This window comes from Coffea arabica, chromosome 4c, assembly GCF_036785885.1.
Source record: "Coffea arabica cultivar ET-39 chromosome 4c, Coffea Arabica ET-39 HiFi, whole genome shotgun sequence".
NCBI classification, from domain to species: domain Eukaryota; kingdom Viridiplantae; phylum Streptophyta; class Magnoliopsida; order Gentianales; family Rubiaceae; genus Coffea; species Coffea arabica.
The window spans coordinates 14,782,917-14,808,629 of record NC_092316.1 but is presented as its reverse complement, the minus strand read 5'-3'; the positions used below and the strand labels follow the sequence as shown (position 1 = coordinate 14,808,629).

Genomic DNA, 25,713 nt, shown 5'->3' with positions numbered 1-25,713 from the left:
TTTAAAAAATCAAGAATGATACCATTCATGAAACCTAAATTATGAAATCACTAACTAAAAAACAAAGTACTACTAGCATTTAGATATGGAAATTTCTGTTTGAAATCTTTATTTGATTTTTTTTAAAAAAAACACCAGTTATACCAAAAATAAAAAAATAACAATAGAATATGGATTCAACTTCTCCTTTGAAATTTTGAAATTATTCAATTCAAAATGTATATGAAAGATAATTAAATTTGGTGTTTTTATACTTTTGTATTGAATTTTCGTTTTTATATTTTACTCACCAAATTCACTTTATAATAGTGTAACATTGACAATATGTTAAGTTATATTTTGAATAAAAAATGAAAAAAATTAGGACTCTCAGACCAATAGTGTGAGAACTGCCGATCACAATTACTACAAAAAAGAAAATTCGAACACACAGAGAGCATGTTATTTGCATTTATACATATGTAATTCTTATAAATATATAAGAAAAAACTATAGATTTTTTATAACATAATATATCTAGAATGAAAAATTGTGATATTACTTTATTCTGATTGGACGGGTAGAAAAAAAAAGGGAGTAGTAGAGGAAAGGGGAATGGAGGAAGTTGGCCACGCAAGATAGAGGTTGGGGGCTATCCAAGGGTTTGGGAGAATGATAAAGTGAAAGTAATAAAAAATTAAGTGGCGAGAATAGGAAGTTAGAGGTAGGGAGGAATAGAATGGTGAGGAGTTAAAGAGTGATGAGAAAAGTTGAAAAAGAAAAGTGAATAACGGGATTGTGCGAAGAGAGAAGGGAAGAAAGAAGGGAAGTATGCGAATATAACAGAGATGGCAAAAAATGATAGGAAGAATGACGCCGCGATAGGACGTGTGAAAGTCAAATGAGGCAGCGAATGGCCAATTGGCAAGTAAGAAAGGCAGAAAGAATAATAGTTTTCAATAATTTTAAAAACTGTATTTTGTATCTTACAAAGATTTTTTTGTAATCTATGTTAAAGTATATGAAAAACACTTTTCTATAAAAGCACTCAACAATTTTAAGGGTAAGATGTGAGAAATTTTTTTTTCTAAAATTGAAAAAAATGAATTAGTTATAATTTATGTGTTTTATACTATAATTTTTGATATGTCAATATAACATAATATATTTCATCGGCTATTGATAAATAGGTTTACAGTTACTTTATCATGTAAATCATTATAAATTAAATTATTTTATTCAAATTCTTATCGTATATTGATAGACAATGGGCAAACAAATTTTGGTTTCAATTTATTTAAGATGTTAAAATTAAGAAAGTCCATTTTGTGCTCACAAATTAAATTTTTTTTTGTACATGTTAAGCACAACTTCTTTGAAATTTTTTATCTTTTACATATCCTCTATCATGTACTTCAATGTATAAGTATATATTATTATTTTTAATTAAAATATAAACCATGCATAGCACGGGTCAAAATGCTAGTATTTCAAGAATATCTTCTAGGAAAAGTTCCAGTTAGGGACATGTTTTGAAAATTGGATCGAACCAGCGATTCGATCGATTGAACCACGAACCGGCCATGATACCAATCCGATTCTATACTGTAGTTGAAATTGTCAAATAATTGGTCAAGACCAGTCAAATCCATCAAAACCGATAAATCCGATCAAACTAGTGATTCCCGATTTTCAATTTTCCCCTTAATATTTTTCAAATAACCGGTCAAGATCAGTCAAATCCATCAAAATTGGTAAATTCAGTCAAATCGGTGATACCGGATTGCCAATTTTCCCCTCAATATTTTTTTTAAAAAAATTTTGCAAATTGCAACTAGCAAGAATTGAGCTTGAGACCTTTGCTATAGAAGGCCAACGTAGTAACTATTGTACTATCATATTCAATTAATTTCTTTTTATACCACATTTATCTAAAACAAATCTCCATCTTTCTTTCCTCCGTTTTCCTTACAAAAGCCCATCCTCTCATGACTCTTTCTTTTTAATTTTCAACTCTCTCTCTCTCTCTCCCCTCTTTTCTTTTGTCACCCCCTCTTTAGTTTTAATTTATTGATGTTTTCTTCCATCTTTAATTTTGTTTTTGTCTATTAACTTGAAAAAAGTTTAACATAATAATTGTTTTTCTTTAACCCCAAAGACTAATTATTAAATGCCACAACCAATCACTTTTATCTCATTTTTTGCTTCTTATTAAGTTTGCATCTCTATTTTCGATTCTCCTGACTTTCTCCAAACTCCAAACTTCTTTTTTTTTAAGTTGCAAATTCTAAATCCCAAAAACCTGAATTAAAATTTCAACTCACAATGTTTAATTCCCATAAATGTGAATTTTGTATAATTTCAAAATATTGTGGTATTTTTGAGTTGGATTTAAGATTTTTTTTGGTAGATATAATTGAGATTGAGATGAAATTTATTTGTTTTCACTTATAATTTAAAAATTTTATTTTTGAAAATCCAAGTTCTTTGAAAATATTAAACTTTTCATCATATAAAGTTTTAAATTAGTCCATTGCATGTCTTATTTTGGCATATATATATATATATATATTTATATAAATTATTTTTTTAAAAATTATTGAACCAGGGTTGAACCAGTCTAACCGATTAAACCTTGATCCAAACACCTTACCAGTTCAATTAACGGTCCGAGTTTTAAAACATTGATTAGGGATTGGAACCCCCTCGCTCTCACGGGGGAGTCAAGGAGTGGGGGATGATGTGGGGCAAGTGCGGACGTTGGGGGATTTTTTCTTCCTCCATTTTAAATGGTGCAGGAGACACTGCAGGATATCCCTGCCTCATCATTTGCCCGTCCCCTGTTACTAATATAAAATTAAAAAAATAAATGTCTATATATAATTTTATACAGATATACATATACATAATATAACTATATTGTATGGCAAAAAGATTATTTGGTTTTTTTATTTGCTTGAATTTTTTAAATATTGTAAGTTATTTACCAAAAAATAAAAATAACTGTGATGATTGTGAGTTTAGATTTGCTATACACACTATAGTTACACATCAATAATATATGCATATCTAGTATAAATTGAGAACTAAAAAAATTATAATTTCTATGATAAAATGATAACTTGATTATTTTTAGTTTATTTCATTTTTTTAGCAGCTATATGGATGCATGGGACATTTAATAAACATTGTTAAAAACAGAAATAAAAATAGATTTATACCTGAACCTTTTTTTTTTGTGCTGAATAAAAACGTGCAAGCGTCGAATAAACTGAACATTTTTTTATTCTACCAATAGAGCTAAATGATAATATCTAAATATCAAGTAATAGAAAGTAGATTTATATGTTTTTACTAACTTAAGATGTTACAAAACTCTTCTTAATATGTTACATGTCAGGGAAATCCAAATATTTACATATTGAAAAACTCAACAGTAGACCAAACTCTTATTAATGTAATTAAACTCATATTTCTAATCATTGTCAAAGTAATGGATTGTATTTTTTTACTTGATTCTTCTAGGAAGAATTATTGTTAAATCACTTTAGGCACACATACGTGTTTATTCTCTACCAATTCTCACAAAAAGAAAATCATTTTTTCCTAATACCGCAAATGTACAATTTTTTTTTTTGGTCAGTGAAGGCACATTTATAAATTTTTAAAGGAAGAATTTTGTTGTGAAATTTTTATACCTAAAATTGAAGTTTTTCTTTGGCTAGTTGGCGTGAACCAACTAGCTAACATGTAGATTCCCCCCTGCTACTATGTTCCCCATTTCCACCAGGATGATGTAATTTAGTGCTAGAACAACTAGCCAATAGACTTTTCAAATATTTGCCATTATAAACCCTGGGAGAAGCACGAGATATGTCAATTAGATTTTTAACCCTTTACAAGTAACGCAATAATAAGTTTGCTAAGCATCCAGAAAATCTGCTTAAGAGTAAGAAATAAATAAGCCAAATGAACAAGTTGTAGCTATAGGCAACATTCCTTCCCTCTATACTAAATGGAAAAAAAAAATTTTGAACGGTAAGTCGTGCAATTAAACGACAACTTTCCGAGCCATATGCCACGAAATTGCGGCTCATGCAGCAATGATTTTGGTGTTAAAAATTTATGTTACATTTTCATTTTATCATTTTTACCCGAACATAATGACCCACCAAAAATAAAATAAATCTTTACTAGACTTGATCTTGGCACTGTCATTTACATCCACGGAGTTTTTTGCCAAAATAAATCAACTCTAGAAAAATAATCCCAAGAATTTAAAATAATATATCCTTACTAATTTATTTGATACCACATTGACTTCTAGTGCAAAATATTGAATTCAAATATCTACTTCTACAGCTACATGATCCCCCATATTTATTCGATATTCTTATCTTTTGTTCATTTTTGGCGTTACAGGATAAATCTTATTTATGAGGTACACCAAATCTACTTGAAAATAATAGAACAAATGGTACAAAATATCACCAAACCACTAATTTTAACCATTTTTGGTCATTATCCTTTTTTCACCCAAAAATGTCACTCAACTTTTAAATTTTATTTTTTAGTCCTTGTGTAAAATTCGGAGGTTAAAGTTAGGGGTGGCAATTTTCGACACGACCTGAAAACACGACACGAACCTAACACGAAATTAATGGGTTTGGGTTGAGGTTTTGGGAATTCGGGTCAGAATCGGGTTGGACCCGATGAACCCGAAAAGAAAACAGGTCGATTTCGGGTCAACCCGTGGTGACCTGATATGACCCGATATGACCCGTTTACGAATTAAAAATAATTTAATAAATATAAAAATAATTTTATCTAACTAACCTAAGTTATTCTTTTTTTCAAAGGCATTAATTACTTAATCATAAATGAATTTATTTAATTTGTGTGAAGTTGAAATTATTATATTTGGACAAATAATATATTATATTATTTTTTACTTTTATACTGTTTTAATTTATTTTATATTTTGTTTGGGATAAAACACTTTTACGGTGTTTAATTTATTTTAGATTTGGTTTGGAATTACTTATTTAAATTTTTATTACTTGATTATGTAATTAGTTTTGTGAGAAATTGATTTTATTAGAAATTACAGTGATAAATTAATAAATTAAAATTAAGTTTCGGGTCATTTCGGGTCGACCCGCCAACCCGTCAACCTGGAATTTTCGGGTTCGGGTCAGCATACCTGACCCGTCACGGGTTGGCGGGTCGGGTTCGGGTCAACAGATTTTCTACGCGGGTTGACCCGAACCCGACCCGCCAACCTGATTTGGACCCGAATTGCCACCCCTAGTTAAAGTGAACAAGAATTTGGGGCAGCCAGACAGAAGGTAACAGTAGCTGCTGCATGGGTGACACTGTACAAGCAGCCCCGCCCGCTCACCTCTTTGCTGCTATCTGTCTAGATTCATCGGAAGGGAATAGCGATCTTGCACCTGAAGGAGAGAGGAGAGAGAGGGTGGAAGAGAGAATAGGGAGGAGAGACCAGGAAGTGCTGGGAGGGAGGGGAGAAGGGTGAAAGGAGGGAGCGGCTTCTCCCTTTTAGCTGTGCAATCTCTCAGATGTGTTTTCATGTCATAATCCTAGAGTCCTTCAATATTTTCTGGGCTTGTCTTCAAAGGTTGTCTTGTTATATTTGATGGCTCTTTTCCTGTGTTTTTAAATTCGGATCGGACCAGATGGACAGGGAACCGGTCAAGTATCCGGTCTGAGTTACCCTAAAAAACTGGGTGTATAAAAATTCGATCAAACCTAGTCAAAAATCGGGTTTGACTGGGTTTGATCGGCAAACCGGATGAACCGGTTTGATGTCAAGCTTTTTTTTTTTGAAAAGGTCAAAACATTTTCAATATTATGTTTTGGTCCATAGGTTGTTAAAAATTATTAATATATATCAAATATTTCATACTTTATAAATGTTGTCCTAAAGTTTGGTGTTATTTTTCAATCAAATCCATAATTTTAATTCTAAACTTGTTAATGTTCATTTAATAATATAAATTTGCTACTTGATCATTCTAATTTCTTTGTATTTTCTTATTAAATATTTTTGAAACATCAAATATATATGAATATACATTTATTAATATTAACATGCTCTTAAATATTTTACATATAATATTTTAATTTTTAAATAATTTTTATTTATGACATCATCCGGTTCAATCCCGATCGAACTCGGTCAAACCTATTAACCCCTGAGCTCGACCGAATCGATACACGGTCCGAGTCTGAAAACATAGCTCTTTTCAAAGCTGGAGACAACGTTGTCCCCTATTTTGTGGGTTTGGATGTTTGTTGATGGGTAAAAAGTGTATTTCACGTATGTGACCTTTCGTCTACCTCTGACATCCAATTTGGATTGAATGATTAAGAAAGTCACAATTTTATGAGTTGAGTGACATTTTTACTTGAAAAAACGTTATAGTTTAGTGACATTTTGTGCCATTTGCTCAAAATAATAATAAGGGTTAATCACATTTTATCCCCTTAAAGAATACCCCATTTCCCAGTTTACCCTCTAACCTTTAATTTTGCTCACTTAACCCCCTTTAAGACAAAATTGCCCTTGCATTATTTTGACTTTTCATTTACCTTGTTTTCCTTTATTTTATTTCTTTTTCTCTTTCTTCTTTATTTAATTCTTCCTCTTTCTCAAAAAAATCTTCACCTTAATGATTGAAATTAAAAAAGAGAAATTGCAAAGATCTATTTTCTCCTTAAATGATTAAAAATATATTCAAATCACTTTCCTAAAATACAATTTTTTTAGCTTTTCAATTCTTTTAATTTTGAGTTTTCCTCTTTCCTTTCTAGTTTCTCATTTTATTCTCAAGAAAATATCATAAGATGAAATTGTTTTCCTTTCTTTTATTTCTTTTTCTCTTCCTTCTCTCTTTCATCCTTCCCAATAGAAATTCCATTTCAACGAAAATTTTTGTTTTGAGTTTGTAATTGCATATTTCTGGGTGAAGGTTTAAAAAGTATCAAAAACTAATTTTGATTTTTTGTATGATGCCACGTGTCACAAATTTCAATTGATGATTATTAATCAGATCACAATTTCATCTTAAGATATTTTTTTGGGAATAAAATGAGAAACTAGAAAGGAAAGAGGAAAACCCAAAATTAAAAGAATTGAAAGGCTAAAAAAATTGTATTTTCAGAAAGTGATTTGAATATTTTTTTAATCACTTAAGGAGAAGGTAGATCTCTGCAATTCCTCTTTTTTAATTTCAATCATTAAGATGAAAATTTTTGTGGGAAAGAGGAATAATTAAATAAAGAAGAAAGAGAAAAAGAAATAAAATAAAGGAAAACAAGGTAAATGAAAAGTCAAAATAATGCAAGGGCAATTTTGTCTTAAAGGGGGTTAAGTGAGCAAAATTAAAGGTTAGGGAGTAAACTGGAAAATGGGGTATTCTTTAAGGGGATAAAATGTGATTAACCCTAATAATAATTTCCATAGTGTTCGTTGTTCATAATTTCAATGAGGTAAATCATTTGCATTTGTTTTTATTACTGGTGATAGCACAATTTTTTTTTCCAAGCAAAAAAAAAGGGATTTTGAATTTGAGCAAACATTTTCCTCTTCATTTGGGGCAAATTACACTTTATCCCCATGTGGTTTAGTGTTTTTGTACATAACCCCCCCTATGGTTTCAAAAGCTACACATAACCCCCTCATAGTTTGGATTAAAACATCAAAATAACGAAATTTGCAATTCATAATGGAGTTACCTAAAATATCAAAAATACCCTTCTATAAAGTTGAAAATTATTTATTAATCACAGAGGGGTTATGTGTATATTTTGAAAATCATAAGAGGGTTATATGATAAAATATTATACCATAAGGGGGTTAAATGATAAAACATAAAATTATACAGGATTAGTGAGTCATGTATATTATATTTATATATTTTGATTACTTCAACCATTTTAATTTTTAAATAAGAGTAATTTTGACATTTTCAAAGGCTCCATTACAATGATCATTTCCGTTACTTTAACACTTTAATCCAAATCATGAGTAGGTTATGTATAAATTTTGAAATCATATGAGTGTTATGTACAAAAACACTAAATCATAGGGGGTAAAATGTAATTTGCCCCTTCTTTTTGTTATTAACAGTGGTATGTATCATCGTACGGTCATACAAGTTGTTTGAAGCAGTGGTTTTGATATTTTTTCTTTGGTTTAGATTGAATGCATCCAGTAAGATATACCTTGTACAATTAATCTTTTCCGATTGAATTTTTTCTTTTCTGTTTTTTTATCGCTCCCTTTTTTCTAGAGGGGTTGGGACTGAAGAAGTGGGGAGGGAGTCGAACCTTAAATTTTTTGGGTTTCAACCTTAACCATAAGATTGAACCTTTCTCAGCTGTCTCCGTCTTTTTAGTGAGATGTGCCCACATAAAATATATTTTTTAAAATTTTTTTATAGGTGATTTCTTCCATATTACTTTGTAAGAAGTTTTTATACTGATTTATTCAGGATTAGAAGTGACTTAGAAACAGTGAAGTATTACTAAGAAAAGAGTGGAAGCCTTCTGTAAACGGAAAGAAAAAAAAAAGGAAAGTTCGTTGTGCCGACTAAACAAGTTACAAGGGAATATGATTTAAAAGCATATTATTATGAGAATATTTTTTTAAAAAAAGGTTATTTTAGAAACAAACTCTACTACTATAGTGACATGTTTTTGAAACCGAGTTGGAAACGTTAGGTAGTTGCATCACAAGTTCACCGCTATCCTAAAATGTCTCATGGGAAGATAAGGTACGTCTCCAATTTCATGTAGGCAATAGCTCTAATCTCCAAAGAATTCTCTCTCCATTTTCATCACATGTTCATTAATATCCTAGAAAGTCTCATGCAAAGATAAGTTATGATTCTATCTCCATTTACCATAATACATATTTAAATACATGACATGTATCTTCATTTATTAATAACGGTTAAAATTAGTTAAATTTAAGATGATTCCTATTTGAATTAGATTATCAAACAAAACATTATTTTTCTTTTTCTTTTTTCTTTTTTTTTTGTTGGAAAGAATTCAAGGACTAATCATTCTATCAAAATCTTTGTAGTTATTGTGTGCATTAAATGCATTAAAAGCTTTTGTGAGATTTGCTGATTAATGCATATTACTACATTGCCACTTGCCAGGCATGGAATTTATTGCTTTGCACCCATTTAACTAAATTTTTTATTCTAGTTGAACACAAGAAATTGGTAGAACAAAACTACCAAATTATAAAATTTCTGCTGAAGATACAAGCAAGATGATAAAGAATTAGCATCAATTTTCAGCTATTTATTTGGAGTTATTTCTGGTTAATGCCATTTTTGTATTATTTCTTTTGTGTCTTTTTTCTATTTTATTTTATTTTATTTTATTTTTGAGTAAATATCAAGTTATTTATTAAACTTGCCCTTTTAACTTACTAGGTGTAAGATCACTGGTTGGATATATCTCATCGAAAAAAAATTTCCAGAAAAGAGTTGGCAAAAAAGTGGTAGCTTATGAGACAATTAGAGTTGGCAACGAACTATAGATAATACCTTACTATAATACCGTTTATCTCTACCACTTGTTGGATATATCTCATCATAAAAAGAATTCAAAAAAAGAGTTGGCAATTAAGTGGTAACTGATGAGACAATTAGAGTTGGCAACAAATTGTAAATAATACCTATTATACTGCCACTTATCTCTACCCAGCCTTCATATCGTTCCTGCGTGATATGTGCAACAGTTAAGTTATTTACGGCAATAAGATCTATAAAATCTCCTCCTTAACTGCATAATCTTTTTTCGTTTATCTTTCTTGACCCTAAATCAACTTATCCTCAACTTTATCCGACCACTATTTTAGCCTTCTCAACTTGGCGTTTTTCACAGTTTCTAGTCGCAACATCTGTTTTCCCCAGTTTCTACTCGCAGCAACATCTATTTTTCCCAGTTTCTACTCGCAACGTCTTAACAAATTCAGGGATGGCTCACAAGGAACTTGCAAGGACCATCATAGGAGTAATTGGTGAGTTTTAAATAATTCTGTTTTTTTTTTCAGCCAAAGTCCTTTTTTTTGGCTTGTTTGTCATATTCAATGGATTTTGCTTTTTCTGTGAAACAACATGTTTTTTTTTTGGTTAATGCACGACACCTAAATAGAAGTAGTAATTAAGACTATGTTAGTTCAAGGGTCTGAGTAGGGGAAGAAGGAATCAGTTTCTTTCATGAATTTCTGCACCATCATCAACAGAAATTCTCTGCTCTGGATGATTAGCATTACTTCATAATCATATAGCTATACCCTACTTCTGTGTATTGTACCGATTAAAAAATCTTGAACAAGATAATTTGGTTAATGTTTTTCGTTTTGGATTCTTGATTTGGGATAATTACATGACTATCAGCGCATGATCTGAGGATTTGGTTAGTTCTAATTGGTGTGTTACGATGCCCTATTTTTAAATTAGCGGTAATATAGCCCTACTTTAACTCCATATCTGGCAGAGTCATGATCTATGGTTAGACAGTGTGTTAGAGTTATTACCATTCTATTATTTTGATTACAAAATCATTTGTTCATTTAGCACTTTAAAGTCATAATTAAACCTCTAGTTCAAATTGGCTTAGATACTACTGGAAATTCCAGTAGAACAAAAGAATTTGGCTTGCCATTTTGGAGGAGTTAAACTTTGGAGTGAAACTAGCCACTCCTCCAAACATCTTTGGAATCTCCGAAAGTTTGGCTCATTAAATTCAATGAGCGAACTTTGAGTTTGAGTTTGGAAATGATTTAATTATATTTCTTTTAAAAAATAGTACATGATTTATAATAAGTTTAGTTGTATTTCTTTGTTTTAAAAAATAAATAATACTAACTTTATGTATAATTTACTTTTTTTTTAGGAAAATACAATATATATCTATATTTAATAATATTAAATATATTTATACTTATATTTTCTTACTTTTATAATTAGATATCTGTTCATGAACCACGAATTTTTGGAGTATTTGATGAATTTTCAACGTTACAAGTAATTCGAGTGGTTTTGAGTACTTAACACAAGTTGCATTCAGTATCATGTTAATTCAATTATGTATAAATCTAGATTATCTTTGCCGACAATAACTTCTTGCAAATAAATCATCCAAAAGAATATACAGTCTCCAAACATGCTCGAGCGTATAACGTTTTTCTTCTAATAAATTTGAGATTGTAGCATATGTCAATTTATGGTTCTCCTGCTCTTTTAAATCTTTCAATGGTACAGAAGATAGATTTTCTTTCATCTTGATTGACGTTCAAATAAAATTTACTGTTTTCGTCCGTCAATTGCATTCGAAGATGTTCTTAACTTTTAAGAACTCGGGGTGAGAAATATTTTGTAGCCTCTCCTTTATTCATTCTCTATGATTTGGTTCCTTGTAATACCTTTTAATGATATGATACCTTCTAATTATAATTTGCTAACCAATGCAGGAAACGTCATATCCTTTGGCATGTTTGTCTCCCCTACGTATGTAACTTCAATTCCTTACTTCTCCTATACACTAATTTATGCAGCACACTAATTTAGATAAGATGAATTTTATATATACTAACAATATATATATTATCATAATTGAATATATGATATATATGTTAAATTTGGATTTACAATTTAAATTTTGTTTGATTATTATGTATTCAACAGTAATAATATATACACTTTAGTGTATTAAAGATTAATCTATTGAAATATCAATGCATCAATAATAAATAGTGACGATGATTAACTAATCTAAAATTTTGTAAATGCAGGCCTACATTCGTAAACATATGGAAAGCCAAGTCTGTTCAACATTTCAAGCCAGACCCCTACCTTGCCACAATACTGAATTGTGCAATGTGGGTGTTCTATGGCCTTCCAATCGTCAAGAAGGATAGCATTTTGGTTTCAACGATCAACGGTGTTGGACTTGTAATTGAGGCCATCTTTGTCACTTTGTTCATCATCCATTCCAATTGGCAAAAACGTGTATGTATAACAGTTCTTACCCTATATCTTTGTATTGTCCCACTTTAGCTGCAACAATTCACACGATTTTTTTTTGCCTAATTTTTTAGGGTATCCTTCATGCACTTATTCGAGCATATACCACACTTTGGTTTCCTATTTGTAAATTCAATATATGATATTAAATGATAAGACGCTTAGCAAATTCCAAACGCTTGAACTTCCAAAATATACAAGCAGCTCCTAATATAATGCTATCTCCTGATTTTCAATGTCCATTAACCTGAGAATTACATTTCCCAATTCCGGGATGATTCCAATAGACCTTCTTGGTTTGAACTCTGAAGAATTTCTATTGTAGAAGCTGCCAAACCCTTCAATTTACTCTTGCTTTTGTCTAAGCCCAGTTTCTCTCTTCTTCCACAAATGGCCTATCATCAAGCAGCTACATCCCATTATATGTCTTCCTAACATTCAAGCCTGAATTGCCTGTTTCACAAGTGCAGAGTTTTTCCATTTGTCTTGCACCAACTATTAGGCATTGCCATGTAGTCGGTTCGAACCAACATAAAATTTCTTGGATCAAAACACTACTTGGTTTCAATTTCTACTCTTTCTATTTGTACTGCTGCAACACTGCCACAAAAAAGCTAGGAGTCTTGCAAATTTTACTGCACAAACCAAAAGTGTCCTTCATATGTCAAATTTTTTATGATTGTTGTTATTGTTAATTTTCAGAGAAAAATCTTCATTTTTCTTGCTGGTGAAGCAGCAATTTTGGCCATAGTCATCGTCGTCGCCTTAACAGCTCTGCATGGCAGCAAAAGGTCATTATTTGTCGGCGTCTTGTGCACAATCCTCAATATTGGAATGTACCTTTCGCCATTGACTGTTATGGTACGTACTAGCCTTTATAATGGTTTGTATCTCTCCATCTCAATATTAGAGTTATTTTTTGAAAATTAACTTTTTATGAGACCTTATAATCATTATATTTAGATGAGATAGTATTAGTAAATTTACAAATGTATCCATTAGATTCAAAATATTTTCTTGTTAAATATGTATTGGAATTTAAAAAAAAAAATATTTTTTCAAATGGCAAGATTGAAAAACATTTGTTAAATTTAGAATTTGACTTTTATTTTAGGATATCAATAAAGTGAAAATATGACATTAACAATGGGATGAAAGGACTACAAAATGATTCCATACAAATAATGTATTTTTCTGCATGTATGATTTCACTCATATATTCTAAGTGTTAATGGTTTTTCTATTGCATGCTATAGAAAGCAGTATTCGAAAAGAAAATAGATAAAGAGAAGTGAAATCTTTAAGCATTAACTGAAAACTCAAAATAGATTATGTAAAACTAATGAACTTTATAATCTTCTGTTGAATATTCACAACTTAGTATCTATTTTTAGTTTGAGGTAGAAGAACATATCTTCAAATTTCACAAAATTGGCTGCTTAGTGCTAACTGGAGACCATGCATCCTCATTTATATAAAAAATCCCTCAATTAGTAAAGAGAGAGAGAGAGGCTTCACTAGGCCAATAACATACCTTTAAATGAAAGTTGAAATGCATCTTTATAATCCTGGACTTTACTAATCTTGTGTACTTCGTTTGAATCTCCGTTATTGCTCAGCAATATTTCCCTTATTCTTATTCTTTTATCTTTTGTTATTTATTAATCTTGGCAACCATTACTGCAATACAGAACAGGGCTCATTTACATTTTTCTGTATCACCTATTTTGTTTCTCTGATTTTTTGTTACTGCCATTGATCAGTAGCTTAGCAATCAATACCTGTTGCACAGAATATTAGAATTTAAACACAAATATACTCACTACAAATGCGTCTAATTACTTATTCACATATCTTGTTTTAATGATATTAACACATTACAAATGCCTCTAATTACTTTTTGAGGTTTAATTTATATTGCTTTTTTTCATACATGTGTTTCACTTTTTTGGTTTTTTTTTTCACTAACATGTATAATCTAGATGTTCTTTTTTCATTAGTTTTGTTCAATTTTTTTTTTTAACAGAGCCGCGTAATTAAGACAAAGAGTGTGAAATACATGCCATTCTGGTTGTCGCTTGCTAATTTTGTGAATGGTGCTGTTTGGTTTTCATATGCTTTCCTCAGATTCGACCCCTGGCTCGTGGTGAGTAATCATACTTTAGCAATCAATAATCGTTTGAAAAATGTGATTGCAAAACCTATAATTTTGTTGAATATAATTACATATACATTATTTTGTTTGAAAAAAGATGGTCAAAATTATATACAACTTTACGTATATTTTCATTTTCATATTTTGTTGTTTTTCCATCTGAAATTTGCAGATTCCCAATGGCCTTGGAACCGTTGGTGGACTAATTCAGCTCATATTATATGCTACCTATTACGGCTCAACGAACTGGGATGAAGATGGGGATGAAAATGGCAAGGCCAAGGAGGTCCAACTATCCTCTGAAGCCTAAGTGACACGAGGACTTAGGATAGAAGGGGAAAGGGAAATTTTATTATCCTCAATGAAACATTTTCTAAGCTTTGCTTTTACATTTCCCTTTATTTCTCATGTGTTAACTGAATCATATTTGTCAAACTTTAGTTATTTTTTTGATAAATCCCTTTCTGCCAAACCCATGGGCCAGAATACTTCAATTGAAGTCGCATTTTTGCACTTTATTATCATTACCAGTAAAAGGAATTATGAAATTCAGTAGTGAACTATATTTGTATTCTAGACGAGAAGACTTTGATCTTGCTGCTAGAATTGAGATCCTAGAAATTAGAAGTCTTAAATTATAATTCCCTATCGCTTCCTTGATTCTTAAATCCCATCCCTCTCCTACTAGAATTAAAAAAAAAACATTTTAAAAAAGCTATATTTGTATTCTTGCATGAACATTGTTATTTTGGTTTATTGTCAAAAATGCGAGTATGTTGTTTGTTGACCCCATTCGGTTTTGTATCTTGATCATTTAATGTTTTTTCGTCAAGACATTGCCAATAATAAATGTGTAGTGGTGCAACTTATATTACAGAGGTATATTTTTCCCCGGATTAATTGAACTGAGAAAAAGACCTGCTCTGGTCTCCTACCCAGAAAAGTTACCTACGAAGGCAGATACTACTAATTAATTTTAGTTAGTAAATCAGAATAAAAATTGTTCTTTTAAAATCTAATATGTAAATGCAACAGTTCATTGTACACATTTTAGGAAATCCTTGAAGGAAATTGCATTTTACTCAAAGTTAACAAACCTTCTTATAGACTTGTATTATAGGTGGTGATTCTGGCTAATTTTGAAAGTCAATTTAATATGCAAATTTCTGGATGAGAGGGAAGCATTGTAAGTAGGAGGTTCTAGGTTCAAGATCTTCTACTTACAATAAAAAAGAAGGTTAAAAAAATGCACAAATTTCATGAAATATCGAGATGTCTTGATATACAAATTGTAAAATAAGAGAGCTAAAATCATGAAAACGGTCGAAGAAACCGGAATAAAAAAGAAGCAAAACCAAAGCTTTACAATGCTTGATATAGAAGCGGAGCTGCAGCTCAATGCATGAAACTGGAAGCCCAGTTCTTGCTATTTGTGAGGTTTAGAAGATGATATTAAGCTAAGCTACTTGCATATGTGCCTAAGCAAGAGTATTCACGGTCCTCGATACTTTCGGAAACAAAGACACCCTTGAGGTTGATCAAGAGGGATCATTCCTCCACCTTTTGATGTGTCAATGGCTTCTAACAAGTAAACTACTTCATCCATCTCAGGCCGCTTATCAGGATTAGCGTCCCAGCACCGCTTCATCACATTTGCAAGCGAACTTGGGCAACATCTTGGTATTTCTGGCCTTAGATTCTATCAAGAAATCATAAATTCTAATGTGAATCAAAGAAAAAATTATGTTGAAAACTAACTGACGGCTTTATTTCACTATTAATAAAACCGAAGATTGCAGCAGAAGTGCAGGACACTCAAATTTGGGAGGGAGAAGTTATACCTGGCGAACAACAGCTGAAGTAACTTCAGAGAAGCTGAGGTCAGGATAAGGCATGTCACAGCAATATATCTCCCATAAGCAGATGCCAAAACTATAGACGTCACATTTCCGATTATATGGGTTACCATTAAGAACCTGTAACCACAATTTTCAAGTATGAGATGAATTAACTGAAGAAAGAGATATTGCAACCTGTCTCTAGGCTTTTTCTTAAACTGTCTTAATCTTCAATGGAATAACAAAGACAAATATCCTTGTTGTATACTGTCTCCCTATATAGGAATCTCTCCAGATTCATGTCTTATTGGCATGATAGGAGCGCATCTGACGCAACTTGGTACATTGGCTTTAAAATTTCAGCACAAAAGCAGGATCCAGTTGATCAACATTTCTTGTAGGATCAGAATGGAAAGATACAAAATAAATAAAGCCCTCTAGTGTTACGTGCAGTAACGATTTGAAAGGCATGCATAAACTAGAATGCAAACTACAAACCACAGCAGTCATGGAATGTGAATCCAGCCAGAGATATGGATAATGTACCTCGGGAGCCATGTAGCCAAGAGTCCCTGTCTCTCCAGTCATGTCATTTGGATTTGAGGCTTCTACCCGTGCAACCCCAAAATCTGCTATCTTTACCGTCCGTGTCTTGTCTAACAGCATATTCTCTGTCTTTACATCTCTGTGAACAATCTTTTGGGAGTGGAGGTAACTTAACCTACAAAAGTATATGAATGAGGAAAACAGGTCAGAAATCTTCATATATGACAAATTAGCAAATCAGATTCCTTTAGCAAAGCAGGATTCAGAACTGATGTACCCTCTAGCAAGATCAAGTGCCATCTGCACAACCACTTTGAATGCTAACTTTTTTCTCCTGTTCTTTATAAGGTAATTTTTCAAGGCACCTCCAGGAAGATATTCCACTACTACACAACAGACATTACTAGGCATCCCAATATGACCATTATCTGTTTGTATGTTAAGCTCTGAAGAGCCCATAGTTGCACCTATAAACTGCAAACAGACAAGAATGTCAGGACAAATTAAAAAAAAGACACAGTAGTGTTGAAAAAACTTGTTCGCTAGATAGAAGCAAAAGTAAAACTCGATACAGATCACCGCTATCCAGAAAAAGTCCGTGTAAAGAAGCATTCATGAATTCTAGCTGCTTATCTTTAGGTCTTATACATTAGGCAATTAACTATATGGTGCTCTATGTCCACACAAAATGAGATATAGTACCCACTTGTCATCCTCTGTGATATGATTAAGCGAGCTTACATTTGAATAGCAACTTTGAGTAACATGGCCTCATTTTTTTTTTTTGGGGGTTGACTAAGAAGATGAAACAGGGAAAACAGAGCAAATGGTAAGCCAATCATCATTTCTTCTACTAGCCTCAAATTGTTAACAGTATCAAATGTGTATAAGAGGAAAAGACCACCAAGTAAGAGTATAAGACAATAGCTACAAATGAAAGAGAAAATGAAATCATAATACAGTGTTACAACTGTTAAACATACAAGGAAAATAATATGCACATATATATGTCATATGTGGAAGTAAGAAGATCGGCCAACATATGAATCTCATAAGTAGAACGAGAGCAGATTGCTGTTTACCATTTTGAAACAATTAGTGCAGGCAATGATCATTACATCGTTAATTGTTACTGAGTTTTTACTTTCAAGAAAAGAGTAGTAATACTGGCATCTATATAGATGAATGGGACATGCAACACATTTCCAACACGGTTACCTCTAAAACAAGACAATAACAAATGTTCATTTCATATCTTGCACTCTTACATGCAAGGTACGTGAATTACGTGATTCAATTGTTTAAGGTTGATTTGTATCTGTATATTTGAATACACATAATGTTGACGCTCATATCAGCATGTTGCCATCAATGGTTTTTGAATGGAAAGGAATACTACCACGGTGATATGACATTTATTTGCTGTATAAAGGATATTCCACCCACAAACTAGATGCAACACATTCTAACTCTGTATAAAATATGTATGAGCAATGTCCAACACATTCTAACTCTGTCCTTACTAGATGCAGAAGCAACCACTGAATCCTCCTGAGAGCAAATATTGATACTAGACAACTTTTCAATAATTGCATGTGGTAGAACAACTAACCAAACATGCATAACTCGAAGTGTTGCCCTAGCAAGTGATGTGTGAACAAGTTTGATAGGCATCCAGAAAATTTGCTTAACTATAGCAACTAAATGAGCCAAACGAACAAATTTTAGCTATATGCAACATCTATTCTCTGCACACTTAATAATTAAAATTAAAAAAAAGGGTTTGTAAAGTAAGTTGGCCATTTCTTGAGTTGATATAATAAACCTCCCTAACTATTAGTCAAAAGACAGCTCTCTGAACCATATTCTATGAGAATTGAGGCTAAGACAGCAAAGAGTAGTCAGACTAGTTATTTCTAGGTATGATGTATGGTATTAGGTCTTCTATGCTCAGGATGTAATGACAGGAACAGACGATTTGTGCATCATGATGTTTTAGTCTTGTCAAAACCTTTTATTGTTTATGTTATTCACCATTGCTCCATCTTTCTTGACGGTTATTTAACTTCAAAGTGTAAGAATTCTGTAAACCTTATGCATTTGCATTGAGAACACTGTTCAGATATATGTGATATTTTTATAGGTTCAAAGCGATGAAGTCAAGAATCAAGAAACACTGGTCTAAGTATCAAAGATTCCAACTTTTGAAAGCAAGATACCTGCATTACTGGTGGATGTCGGCCAAGTAATAATCTGTACTTCATTTGAATTAAATGATTTTTAAATTAAAATGACTTAACTAGGAAAAGTAAAAGAGGCCTCTACTCATGCCTAAAGACAATTTCAGCATAACAGAATACACATGCTGAACTTCTTAATGAGGTCTGACTATTTTAATCATTCAATTAATAACACATACACCAGAAAGGTACTAACCCCTTGTCACTAGAGTCAAAAAGCAACTAAGCTCCATGTTGAGAAGCTAATAATTCTCAATCTTTCACCATATTAGTTTACTCTTCATATGTATTATATACTATTACAAAAGAAATTACTCTTATTCAACTTATGCAATTTGCCATTTATAAGACAATTGAAAGAGAGGTTTCATGTATTGTATATCCATAATGCATGCAAGGGGAAAGGAAATTCAGTAAAAGCACAATAAGATACTGACAAACATCTAAATGGAATCCTACATATGGCCCTGATGTGGAGACGGAAAAGGCCATGACAACCCCTTTTTTCCCCAATCTAAGAGAATTCACTGCCCATAAGTTAGATAGTGAAATATTTGAGAGCAGTGAGCACTGCAAAGGTAGAAGAGCTAGAATTGTGACCTTGGTAACATTAGGATGATCAAGCTTATGCCACACTGCAACTTCTTGGGTAAAAGCTGCCCTTAATGATGCTATTTCAGCCTCAGTCCGATGACCCTCTTCTCCCCAGTCCAGCAGCTTAACTGGTTCAGGAAGAAACCATACACATAAGTAACAAACTTAGTGCACTCCATTTGACCAATTTTCAGTTGCACAAGATACCACCAGGTGAATGTTAGACAATCTTATAAAGTAAGTAAATTGTTTTGATCTCAAAATTTTCAATTTCCCTTACTTTATTCCTTCCCTCCTTCATCCCCCCACCACCCCCCCACCCGGGGGGTCCCCGGAGTACAATAACCTAGAAGTGTATGATTGGGAAGTGGGGGGGTGTCAATTTCCACGAACAAGATTAGGTCCATCAGCTTGGCCTTATCAAATCCATTAATCTCAAATTGTGCAAGAACTTTTTATTTTCTGATTTTAAGATTTTAAAGTTGTTGGCCAAGATTCTAATCCCCTCAGGGCGGTTAACCATTTCTAGTAATAGCTAAAAAACAACTCCCGAAAAGGGTCACAAGCTTACTAGTTAACCATTTCTAGCAATGAGTCAATTTGCATGTACTATATTAAACTCAAGGAAAATTGAAAATAAAAAAGAAAATAAAGAGAGACTGTAGAATTTGAGATCCTAATTTCTTGGTACAGTTGACAAGTTGACATAAATTAATGTCTCTGTTGAAACTTTACTAGTTAGTATTAGTAGTAAATGAGAGATGGGGTCACATGAAAGTTCAGAAAAACAGCATCATCAGCCAAGTTATTGCAGTCACCTGCAAATTCAATGCAAACCCGTGCCACGAGTCACGGATTCCATAAGAACACAGTCATGAATCATGATTTCCCTTCAAACCAAACAAAACTAACCCAAAGATCAACTGCAACCCCAGCACCTTTTATCCTAAAAACTTCCCAATGAGGACTCTTATCCTTTGCTACAGCTACACATGTTTACCAAAGAAGGATATCAGGCCTTTCTATCTTCATGAAACGTCTCACGATACACTTTCCCTTAAACAAGAAATAGTAATCTCTAATCTCTCCACCAACAAAACCAACCCAACCCCCCCCCCCCCCCCCCCCCCCCCCCCCCCCCCCCCCCCCCCCCCCCCCCCCCCCCCCCAAAAAAAGGAATAAATTAATTAACAAAGTGAGAGAAAAAAATATATATTCGTACTGACAGTGTAGAAAGATTAATAGAAAAAATGCAAAAGAATCCGGTGGAAAAATCCACCTTAATTTACTCTAGGAAAAGGGAAGAAAGAAAAGAAGAGAAAGACCCACCTTAACTATATTGGACCGACCAAATTAAGATTGATTTCAGGATTTTGCTTCCAAATATTACTAATCATTTTACTGGATGGACTCTGTTCTCTTGGGACAAACAAGATAAAAATAGAAAAACACAATTTTGAAAGTCCACACACAATTTGAGTTTATTTATTTAGTTGATTAGACCAATAATTGGATCGTTAAGAAATAAACTAACGCACATAAACAGAAAATACAAACACAACTGAGTCAAAAAGAAAAAAGAGGAAGAATATAGATAAACAACAATAGCTATCCAGAAATGTTGAATAATCCAATTACTTTATGTTAGTCCAAGTGCTTATTTAAATGTTCATTTACAAGAGTAAATGAAATCAAGAAAGGAAGTTTAAATGGTTAATTATGCGTATTAACAAGTCACTTAGGAAAATATATTAAGAATTAGCACATAAAAGAGATTAATTAACAAACAAAATTTCCAAAAACGAAGTAGAAGTGACTAAAACTATAGCTGGAAACATGGGTAGGTGACTGACCGGCAACATCTTGACCATCATAAACTCCACGGTGGACAGTGCCAAAAGTGCCACGAGCAATGACGCCTTTGATGATCAACTTTGAGGGGTCAATCTCCCAATCATGTCTTCTCCTTGAAGCTTTATTCATGGTGGTGATGGTGGGGATGGGGGTGGGGGTGGTGGTGGTGGTGGTGGCGACGGCGGCTGCCGTGGTACTATTATTATTGGCGGTCACCGCCGTGGGGGCAGGGGCTACGGCCATGGTGGTGGTGGTGGGGTTGATGTAAAAGTCATCTTGTGCCTTCTTTTTGTTCTTCTCCAGAGTCCATGCTCTGTTTAAATGTCTCTCCAGTTGGTCATCCAAGCTTTTTAGGTCAATTTGATCAGCTCTCACAAATCCATCACTGCTTTTCTCCATTTTCTTTCCCTACTCTTCCCAACAACCCTTTAACAATTCTCTCCAGAAAACACACCCAAAAATATTTAAAAAGAAAATCTTTCTGAAAACTCTCTGTTTTTTGGGTGTTCTTGACTTTTCTTGATTGATCCTATATGTTTTGTGATGTGTATGGCAAAACTGGAACTGACCCTTTTCTTAATTTGCAAAAAACAATCAAGTGGGATGCTGGAATTTTGAAGAGAAGAGCTGAGGGATGGTGGGAAAAATGGGATTACAAATGGGGAAAATGCTCTGTTTTGAGAAAGAAAAACTGTAGGTAGAAGTAGTATTATTGTACGAGCAGAGTGGCATGTGGGCACATGGAATTGCCTGAAGACAACGTGTGTGTGTGTGTGTGTAGACTGGACCAAGAGGTCTCCTCTTCTTTCTTTTCTCATTAATCATTTGCTTTTATTTACTTTTGTTTAATGTTATATATACTAGTGTAACCACCGAGCTTGGGTCTTAAAAGTCCTGTTTAGGTTTTAAGTGAGGGTTCAAATTTTATCTGTAGCAAAAAAAAATTTAAGAGTTATATCAAAATATTTTTGTTCTAATAAAGTTTGTGTACCTACTAGTCCCTAACATATAGTCTCTTTAAACTCTTCCTTCCATGTAATCTAAGATAGATAGATTATACTATACGAGAGAAGCAGGACTACGTAACAATTTATTAGCTTCTCATGAAATCCAGTTTACATCGACATAATTTTGATACATCATCAACCCACAGGGTGTGTGCTGGTACTAACTTGATTTGAGTTGATATAAGTATTCAATCATGACTAATGACTTTTATTCTTGACCTTACCACAATATCAAGTATCTTGTATTTGACTTGCCACCCTTTTTATTTATTTGTAATAATTAAAGGTAAAACAGAAACTTCAAAAAAAAAAATTAAGTAAATTGGCTGTGGTATGAGCTATTATACGTTTGATTTTTTCTCCTTTTTGGGTTTAAGAATTTTTATAAGCAACGTTAATCAATTAGAAAGATGGTGGAAAATTTAGTACCCTACTTGGTCAGTTTATCACAGTTTAATTACTCAGTATTCGAAAATAGATGAAATAATTATTTGAAAATATATGACTAGATGCTTTGAAATTGAATTAGATGAACATTATTAATGTTGAGAATATTTGAAGTTCTGAACAACGAATCAGGTAAATGGTATTTACATTAATACAAAGATAGGAGGGTGAAACCTAAAAGTATATACCTTTGATTGCACAAGCAAAGTGCTAATACAGAATTAAACTCTTAAGGGTTTTATCAGAATTTTCTAAATCATATGCCTTGGGTTGATTACCAAATCAGTATTAAGCAAAACTAGTTTATTTTTATCAATGGAGCAATAGACAGCACACCAGATTTTACTTTTGATCCTTTCAATCACAAAATATAAATTGTTTTTTTTTTGGGTTAAATTATTAAATGTTCCCTCAAAAAAAAAAAGTATTAAATGTTACGGGAAAACAAAGTTCATATCCAAAAAGAGTAAAGTAGAATTCTGAATGAACTCTGTCAGATTAGAAGCATTGTCAGATTTAATTTTGGCATGAAACAATCAATTATTAGCCCTTTTCAACAAGAGATATGTGGCCAAGAAACTAATTACGTAATTGTGCCAATCTTTCAATTGATAATTCGACAAAGGAATCATGTCAATCTTCTGCAAATCCCCAGATTAGTCAAGTTTGGACCCGCTTTAGACGGTCAAATCTTCAGATTGTTTGGTAATCCAGTTTACATCATTTAGTTACATAACTAAACATCTTATGGAATCATATCAGTTTTGATGACAGATTGAATAAATTATTCTCCGCTTTGGATTTTGTTCATAGTAATTAAATAGATTATTTGGTGACGTAGGAGTTTTTTCTTTTGCTTTTCTCACTTCACAATTTTTTATTTGTGAAATGAGGTTTGCAGGGTGGCTAATTTGAGAATCCTCATCTTTTATACATGACTAAGTAACAAGGTCAATCAAGTCATCCAATATAGTGTCGACAAAAACTAATTATATTCCACGTTTGACGACAAGATTAAGGATATATATATATATATATATATATATATATATATGTATGTATGTATATATAAAAAGAAGCATAAGAGACCTCGGAATAACTTGGATAATATAAAGTATATTTATCTGCTTGGATTGTTTCTCTCTTCATGATCATATGATTATTTTACTTCTTTATTCTTATTGATATTTGTCTTCACAATCCTTAGCTAGCTTTTATTAAGCTGTGGACAAATAAGGTAATAATTTCACATTTTAGTAGCATTCCTCCATAAGCAATTCATTAGTAGCTTTTGTGCTTTTATTTTATAATTTTTTAAATTTGTTTCTCTTTTTGTAGTTTTTGAAGAAAGCAAATCTTTTTGGTGAGGGAAGGGTAGTTGAAAAACAAGACCCCCCATTACTTTCAAAACTATCGTTGCTTATTATGTTTGTAATTCTTTTTCTCAAATTTAATTCCGTTTGAATTACTATTTTTTAAAATTTTTATAAAAAATATATTGTAATAATTTGAAGTATGTGAGGTAAAAAGATGATTAAAAATATGTTCACAAAAAACGCAAAAAATTGTCTTTAAAAAAGTCCAATTCAAACAAGGAATTTACTATAATGATTTTCTTGGATTTTTTTGTAGAAAAATTACTGAAACGATTTGATGTATGTGAGGAAAAAAGGTAATAGGGAAATATAATTACGGAAAACGACGCAATTTCCTGGCGGAAAATGGCTGTCCAAACGGGGCCTTATTTAAGTTAAGAGAAAATGTCAAGTTGCGTTAAAGGGCATATCTACTGGTGGCTTGTTATATCACAACATAAATTCAAGCCTCATTTTCTTTAGCATAGCCCTTAGAGTTCTTAAGAAACTTAATAACAAGGGTAAAAAATAAGAAAGCTTCCTGTGATAAATTTAATATACAGAAAATTCCATCGTGGTTTCAAAATATACAATACGACACCCCGTACTTTGAACTAAATTGTAAAGGTGACGGAATCTGTTAAACTTAACGAAAATGGATAAAATGACCAGAATACCCTGATATAATTAAGCAAAAGACATATCAAAAAAATCATTTGTTTTATTCTCTAAATAGAGAGAACTGAGGGTTAAGGAGTAGAATAGGTATATTGGTTAAAAATTAGGTGTAAATTTTTTTTTTTAGGTTCCAATAAATCATTTCCGTTAAGTTTAATGAATTTCGTCACCATTGCAATTTAGTTCAAAATACGAATTGTCGTGTTATATATCTATATATTAGGTTTACCACAGGGGTTTTTTTGTAGTTTACCCTAATAACAAATAGCTTGACGTTGGAATAGTTCTGTTTCTCAATGTTTCTCAACGGGGACTTTGGGTAAATTGGACGAGTTTTCCATCAAAGCTGAGCCGGTTCAATTGGTCCAACAGTCTTGATCAAAGAATTAAGTTTTTACTTATTTTAAAATTATATAACTTGGATAACATTGAAATGTAACTTTAAAAAAAAAACATTGAAATGTATTTAAAAAAAAAAAGGAAAAAATTAGCCAAAACCAATTCAACGGTTCAATTTTACTAATTTTGATCAATTAAATTGATTCTTGATTAGGTTTGACTAGTTCAATTTAACTTTTTGAGTTTAATAGAAAATTGGATCAGTATCATCATGATCAACTCACGATCAAGCAATCGAACCAACCGAGCTGATGTAGTTTTCAAAACATGCTGCTTATTATGCATACGGTTCACATAATACCAAACTATTTCAGTTTGAGACAAATAACTATATGGATAAAGAAAGATGTACAGATGTATTCCTCTTCATCTCAGCCTCGACTAAACGGGACTAAAGATGCCGGTGTGTCTATGGCATGCATGATGCAACGGCTGCCATGGCTGGGGAGGTCCATCTGGTGCAGGTATTGTTGAATTTTAGTCAATGCATGTGATGTTTGATAGAATTTGGTGCATTGGATTGAATGAAAGATGCCAAACTCGAGTTATC

The 25,713-nt window shown here is 32.3% G+C and overlaps 2 protein-coding genes across 2 annotated transcripts; one reads left to right on the top strand and one right to left on the bottom strand.

Annotated features, from left to right (window-relative positions):
* Nucleotides 1–9,835: 9,835 nt before the first annotated feature.
* Nucleotides 9,836–14,704, top strand: LOC113739114 (bidirectional sugar transporter SWEET5-like). The gene is made up of 6 exons (XM_027266358.2): nucleotides 9,836–10,042; nucleotides 11,498–11,534; nucleotides 11,819–12,035; nucleotides 12,753–12,911; nucleotides 14,077–14,196; nucleotides 14,378–14,704. Exons 1-6 carry the CDS (start codon nucleotides 10,000–10,002, stop codon nucleotides 14,513–14,515), a joined length of 714 nt encoding a protein of 237 aa, XP_027122159.1. The 5' UTR covers nucleotides 9,836–9,999; the 3' UTR covers nucleotides 14,516–14,704.
* A 739-nt stretch (nucleotides 14,705–15,443) lies between these two features.
* On the bottom strand, nucleotides 15,444–21,951 carry LOC113740002 (serine/threonine-protein kinase 52-like). The gene is made up of 6 exons (XM_027267463.2): nucleotides 21,277–21,951; nucleotides 19,430–19,551; nucleotides 16,867–17,063; nucleotides 16,590–16,764; nucleotides 16,047–16,181; nucleotides 15,444–15,904 (listed from the first exon to the last, which is right to left on the bottom strand). Exons 1-6 carry the CDS (start codon nucleotides 21,674–21,676, stop codon nucleotides 15,698–15,700), a joined length of 1,236 nt encoding a protein of 411 aa, XP_027123264.1. The 5' UTR covers nucleotides 21,677–21,951; the 3' UTR covers nucleotides 15,444–15,697.
* Between the last annotated feature and the right edge of the window lie 3,762 nt (nucleotides 21,952–25,713).

What these genes read in the sequence shown, in the direction of transcription:
- LOC113739114 (XM_027266358.2), top strand. Translation starts at nt 10,000, where the DNA reads ATGGCTCACAAGGAACTTGCAAGGACCATCATAGGAGTAATTG. An exon ending in GACCATCATAGGAGTAATTG is followed by an intron (nt 10,043 to 11,497) that starts GTGAGTTTTAAA and finishes TAACCAATGCAG; the next exon opens with GAAACGTCATATCCTTTGGC. An exon ending in GGCATGTTTGTCTCCCCTAC is followed by an intron (nt 11,535 to 11,818) that starts GTATGTAACTTC and finishes TTGTAAATGCAG; the next exon opens with GCCTACATTCGTAAACATAT.
- LOC113740002 (XM_027267463.2), bottom strand. Translation starts at nt 21,676, where the DNA reads ATGGAGAAAAGCAGTGATGGATTTGTGAGAGCTGATCAAATTGACCTA. An exon ending in ATCATCCTAATGTTACCAAG is followed by an intron (nt 17,064 to 19,429) that starts GTCACAATTCTA and finishes GTCTGTTTGCAG; the next exon opens with TTTATAGGTGCAACTATGGG. An exon ending in CTTCAGCTGTTGTTCGCCAG is followed by an intron (nt 15,905 to 16,046) that starts GTATAACTTCTC and finishes ATTTCTTGATAG; the next exon opens with AATCTAAGGCCAGAAATACC.